Source organism: Eptatretus burgeri, unplaced genomic scaffold (assembly GCF_056783735.1).
Source record: "Eptatretus burgeri isolate ZD-2024b unplaced genomic scaffold, Ebu_testis_v1 Ebu_testis_scaffold_347, whole genome shotgun sequence".
Lineage (NCBI taxonomy): Eukaryota > Metazoa > Chordata > Myxini > Myxiniformes > Myxinidae > Eptatretus > Eptatretus burgeri.
In genome coordinates this window covers 30001-36050 of record NW_028222296.1, presented here as the reverse complement: position 1 = coordinate 36050, position 6050 = coordinate 30001, and the positions used below count along the sequence as shown (strand labels likewise).

The 6050-nt window shown below is 39.7% G+C and overlaps 1 protein-coding gene across 3 annotated transcripts in view; it reads right to left on the bottom strand.

The window, feature by feature from the left end:
* Positions 1 to 394: 394 nt before the first annotated feature.
* Positions 395 to 6050, bottom strand: part of LOC147007290 (uncharacterized) — a 6661-nt gene continuing 1005 nt past the window's right edge. Inside the window, exons 2-6 of one of the 3 annotated variants that reach the window (XM_085867419.1) lie at positions 1943 to 4106; positions 1722 to 1802; positions 1461 to 1517; positions 915 to 998; positions 395 to 737 (exon numbers count right to left, since the gene is read on the bottom strand). In XM_085867419.1, the coding sequence (XP_085723545.1) occupies positions 2414 to 4106 (1693 nt within the window). In that variant the 3' untranslated portion in view covers positions 395 to 737; positions 915 to 998; positions 1461 to 1517; positions 1722 to 1802; positions 1943 to 2413. Of the gene's footprint in view, positions 999 to 1460; positions 1518 to 1721; positions 1803 to 1942; positions 4107 to 6050 lie in introns of all 3 variants that reach the window. The other 2 variants (XM_085867418.1, XM_085867420.1) reach the window with 2 other exon arrangements.

The following is a 6050-nucleotide window of genomic DNA, read 5'->3' as shown; positions in this document are numbered from 1 at the left end:
GCAGAGGAAAAAAGTACTCACGATTTAAAATAATTCATAAGAAAGTGGGCGTTTCAGGAGGTGTTGTACATTGCAAAGCTTTGGAGTTTTTGGACTCTTGGTGGTTACCTTTTCATTGCTGTCTTACCCCACATCCCAATATTCACCTCATCGTGGCCTTGAGTCTCAAAACGGCCTTCAAGGCCAACATACCTTCACTTAAAACCTTGTCGAGATTCTAACGTGAGTACCCCCTAAATTTGGCGTCTCTTGGTGCTTCGGTTCGTGAGTGAAAGAACAACAAACAGTTGAAATTTTTTCAAGATTTGTAATCCCCACCGAGCCATTTTCATAATAAATATTTTGGACACCATTCCTTTGACTTGTACATGATATGATTTGAAAGGAGAAGAGATTTTAGGTTAACTTTATTCACAGGAATTAAAAATAACAAAATTCACAATCAAAAAACTCATCAAGGTGGAACTCGTACACTGGGTTATCGAGGTACAACTCGTACACTGGGTTATCGAGGTACAACTCGTACACTGGGTTATCGAGGTACAACTCGTACACTGGGTTATCGAGGTACAACTCGTACACTGGGTTATCGAGGTACAACTCGTACACTGGGTTATCGAGGTACAACTCGTACACTGGGTTATCGAGGTACAACTCGTACATTGGGTCATGAAGGTGGAACTCGTACACTGGGTCATCAACATGGAACTCCTCCACTGGGTCTGAGCTGAAGGATGCTAGGAGAACAAAAAAGGTGAAAGACAATGTTGGAGTGTAAATGTGTTTGTACAGTGATGAAGTACAGTGATTAAATCAGGTCATGGAAGGTTTAAGTCCCTGTACTTCTGGAGACTGATGTTTATTTTTTTAAATCTTGGATCATCTGTCTGCAAGAGTCTGATATTTCATCCTACATTCCTGGAGCTTGTACGACGGAGTGATGATTGATCCACTGCCAAATATCACATCTTCTTCTCCAGTGGCCGTTACTGAAACTTCTTCCTCCACACACACATCAACAAAAGGAAGTCAAAATCCCTCAATAGCATTGTCATCATCATCTCCATCATTATCATACCTTCCAACACAATCCTGGAAATATTATATCCTATCAATTGTTTTCTGCATCTCAGTTAAATTCTCTTCTTTCTTTTGTCTTCAATTTCACGTTTTTATTTTCTTCATCACAAACTCCCACTGGATTTTTCAAACAATTAATTTTAATGATCATCCAGGTGTACGCCATGACTTTGATACGGATACATTAACACTCATGCCAGACTTCTACCAACTGGAAGATTTGTTTGCTGCTTCTCTGGATTCGAGTTCAGCAAAATATTTGTTTGTCCTCAACACTTCTGAGGCACAGACAAAATGGGACATGATGCACATGAAGAACATGTAATTCAGACAAAGTTTGGAATAATTCGTGATGTAAGACAAGAATTTTGGCAACTTACGTTCCAACCGCTAGGATGGTTTCAGATGAGCAGGAAGGAGCACCACTTCTGAGGGGTCTTTGGAAAAAAACAACAGAAATATGAAAGATTAAATACATTGATATCTTCATCAGTTTGATAACTTGTTCAGAAAAGGCCACAGAAGGAAATGCATGGAACAGGTAATCGATGAAAAGGTGAATCAGGTGATCTCATCCAACCGAAGGGAGTTAAAGTTCTTGTTTTATATTCTGCATGAGGATGACCATGTTCATAAGTTACCTTCCCACGAAAAGTATCATTACAATTATCTCCACAATTAAGGATATTCTTCTTCATCGAAGGAAGTATTCACAGGAATGTCTGTGAAAGACAAAGTAACAAAATTTATTTCAACTTCATGTTTTGCCCTTGGGGTTGGTTGTGTTTTTGATCTTGGGGTTGGTTGTGTTTGCACCCAGTGTGTTCACCCCACCTGTCAAAAGGTAATGAAAAGTTCTTACCTGTTGAAGGTCTTGCATGGCACATGGCTTCTGTTGTTGCTGTCCGTCATCACGGTGAGGTTTCCGTTCAGGAGGTAGCCAATGAACAATGTAAGTCGGTGATGAATTCCTTTTCATCAACAATAAGACCCCACCATGGTTTTCTGCAGCTTTGGTGCCTTCAGGATAAAAGTTCAGGTTCCTGTTCTTATTACATGTAAAATATCCATCAGGAGTGAAATTCTGTCATTGTCTGTACTTTCAAAAAAGGTTTTGGTTTCGGCTCCGATGTGATCTCAGGTACAATCACTTGTTTGGAAGAGACTGTGCGTTGAAGGAAATTGTTTTCAACAGAATATACTCTGTCTTTCTTTTAAAGTGTGCAGCAAGAGGAGACTGTATTATGTGAGATGGGAGATGAGGAGGAATGGTCGTGATTGACGGAGATGAGGAGGGATGGTCATGATCTTCAGAGATGAGGAGGGATGGTCATCATTTCCGGAAATGAGGTTCACCCTTGGGCTTCTTCAGGAGGACGACTTTGTCTCCTTTAATGGTGTATCGCCCGTTTGGATCACTTTCTCTCTTTTTGTCAAGATCACTCAGCAGCATCTCCAGTGTTTCTCTTTGGAGCTGAGTGTAGTCTGGAGTGATGAAAATGTTTTTTGTCCAGAGAGATGGATCCTTCAAATTCCGTATCTTTTTATTGTTCGTAAGAACCTGATTCCGATCAGACTCGCATCTGAAAACAACTTTCATGGGTCTGAAGATGTTCTCAACATATCTTCCAATGCGGAAAGTCCGTTCAGGTTTGATCTCCAGGTTCATAGCTTTTATTAATTTTGCCACAGCCTCCTTGTCATGTTCACCTTTTCCCTCCTTCACTCCACGGAACATGAGGTTGTTCTTGCGCCTTTCGATTTCCGCTCGTTCATCCTTGAGAAACTCAGACTGAGAAGAATGGTGGGTCTCCCGTTTGGACGGCAGTCGATGAACATCGTGCTGTTTCTGATGATGTAACTTGTCTGCACATTGAGGCTTCAGTTGTTGTTGGAGGGAAACACTGTACAGTTGTTGCTGCTCCAGCCCATCATCAATGTGAGGCTTCGGTTCAGTCGTCGGCAGCAAATCAACATTGTCCTGTTTCTGCTGTCGCTGCTCCAGCCCATCATTCGTTCCAAGCACTTCTTCCTCGTTTTTCTCATCAAGCTTTCCTGCATTTTGTACTTTGTTCTCTCTTTCCAAGACCTCCTTCTCCCTCAACTCCACGTTATTTTTCCTATCCCTCATCTCTCGTTCTCTTTCCATTAACATGAACTCTTTCAGTTTCCATCTAATTTCACATTGTTTTTGTTCTTCCCGGTGCTCTCTCTCTCTAAGACGAGTCTCTTCGTCCAATTTAAGCAGCCGGTACTCTCCATCTTTAACCTCCTCTCCTTGTTGGTGCATACAAAGCTGCCGTTTCTTTATCTCCTCATCTTTCCCATTCATGAATACTTCAAACACACCTTGTCGCTCCATCTCCTGTTCTTTACTCATCTGCAGGTATCGCTCCTGCTGCTGCACTCGTTTCTTCCAGTTGTCAATCTCGAACATTCTGTGTTCTATAAACAGCATTTTCTGATCAAGTTCTTTATTTTTGCGTTTTTCCCACATTCGGACTTGGAATCGCTCCTTTGCTCGTGTGGATTCTTCTCTCTTTCTCATCCTGAGCTCTTCTTCATTTTTCCTCTCCTGTTCATTCATTTTTCTCTGTTCTTCTTCATTTTTCTTCCTCTGCTGTTCCTCCTCTCCTCTCTTCCGGTCCTCTTTCTCCTTTATCCATAATTCTTTTTCCAATTTCCGTTGCACGTCCTTTTCCATCAACTCGTGTTCCATTTTCTGCACAAACTTCTCTCTTTCTAAGAGATTTCTTTCAGTTTCGACCATCAGAGCCTCATATTCCTGAAGTTTTTCTTCCTCTGCTCGTAAAACCTTTTCTTTCTCTTTTTGATATTCCTCTTCCTCTTCTTCTTTGTCACCATTGTTCTGTTTTGCTATGAACTCCATTTTTTCAGTGATTTCCAGAACCTCCTTTCCCTCTCCTTTCTCAATTTCAGGGTGTTCGGTTTCCCGAATCCCCGTAACCAATGGTGGATCATCTTTTGATTCATTTTTCTGTTTCACTTTACATCGACATCGTAAACTGCAACAAAACAAACAAACATTCTCAGTTCAAGGTAAAATAAAGTATGACATCACATGTGAAGTATTGAACACATGGTTTTGTGAAACATAAACAAACATGTTCCACGAGTGTTACAGTTCTGGAGGAAACGGAATATGGAACATGCAGAGATAACTTAAACAATGTCTGAAGGAACGTGTGGAACGATGAATCACACTTGATTATTTGAAGAATCTCATGTAATAGTGGAGGATGTTATGAACTTTAACATTTGTTTTGCGAAAGGAGGAAATTGTGACTTTATTGTAAATTATGTCTGACTTCGCTGGAATTCCATTGGTTACATTTTTTCATGACATCATTTGGTGGACATCTTGGATTTAAAAATATCCATTTCAGAATTACTTTGTCGCACAACTTCGACATTGACCAACAAACTATTCCTTGGAAATCAACACTTAGTTGGTGAGTTTTAGTTTATATTCGCAAGAAACTTGTGTCACATGTGTGGGACATCATTCATATCATCACGTACTGGATATAAAAAAATTTAAATGACTTCACTTGTTCATCATAGATTAAGATAATGGTAAATGGACTTTGTAGAATATTCACCATGGATCAAATTATCAAAGAAAGAGCTGCAAGAAAAACTGTCACTCAGTAACTATAAAGAGTTTTGAGGAAACTGTTTGTTAAAATTTAACAAAATACGGAGGCCAATGAGGAACAAGCATTTGATGAATTGGGAAATGTACTGGGTACACATTTAAAAATAAAATCAATCTGAATGGAAAGGAAATCATCGTATGGAATCTATCCATGTCTTATCCTTTGTTATTTCAGCCTGATTGTTATTACAAAAACAAAAATCCCATTGTTCTTTCACTTGAATAATCATCAACTTCTCATGTTTCATGAGATGATAGCATCTCCCAAAAAGCTCCCGTTCACCAAACCAACGACAGATTTTAAACTCTTCTTGTATTTCCACACAGGTACTGGTGAAAAGCTTGTTGATACTCAATACAGAACCTTCAAGGAATCAACATTTGAAACTTTTCTCAAGTGTGTCCAGAAAAAGACAGATTATTACAATCCAGAATTTGTGTGATTTGGACAAAGGCTGATCAGAATCACAGCAAACGAGCTTCAAGCTAAGAAAGATACTTGAGACAGAGATTGACATTAAAAAACCGAGTCACCTGGATAGAGATGAAAGAAGAAGAAGATACAAACTTGCTGTTGCTTCACAAGACACAACTTCACTGACAGAGGACAACCCAGTGCTTCAGAATCTATTAAGCAGACTCGTTTGAGCAGTACAATGTTTGTCAAATTAAAATGTGTATTTTGTCAACCAACCACAGATGAGGAAGAGCCAAAAGTCCATGAAAAACTCCAGAAGGGCCAATTCCTGGTAACATGGGAGAAAACAATCCAAGAAATTGTAAACAACCATGGATATGATGCCTGGAAAGTTCGGCTTGCCGACGTGCTGTCTTCTGGAGATTTACTGTCTCGTGACATTCTGTACCAACACACGTCCCGCTTCACAAAAAAACTGGGAAAAGTATATTCAGCGTCCATGTTGTGAAGCTAAATCACTTGAAATCATCCAGCCTCCAGTGAGTGTTGCATTTATTGCCACAGACAGAGTTCTTCAGTGTTCTACAAGACCACGTTGATGAGGGGCAGTATGTCGACATTGCTGAACTGCAGAAGTGCAGATTTTTCATGAATTACAAGACAGAGTTTGTTGGAACTTTCCCAGGATTTTTTGACCTCCAGGTTACTGAATACACAACTATAATTACAAATAGTTTAACCTAATTGAAGGCTTACCAAAGTTATACTCGACCTGTAAATGACCAATGAGGTATTTACACCAAATTTAACTTTGATTAATACAGCAAAAGTGGGTTTGTTCATCATGGCCATTTTAAAATCCAAGATGGTCAC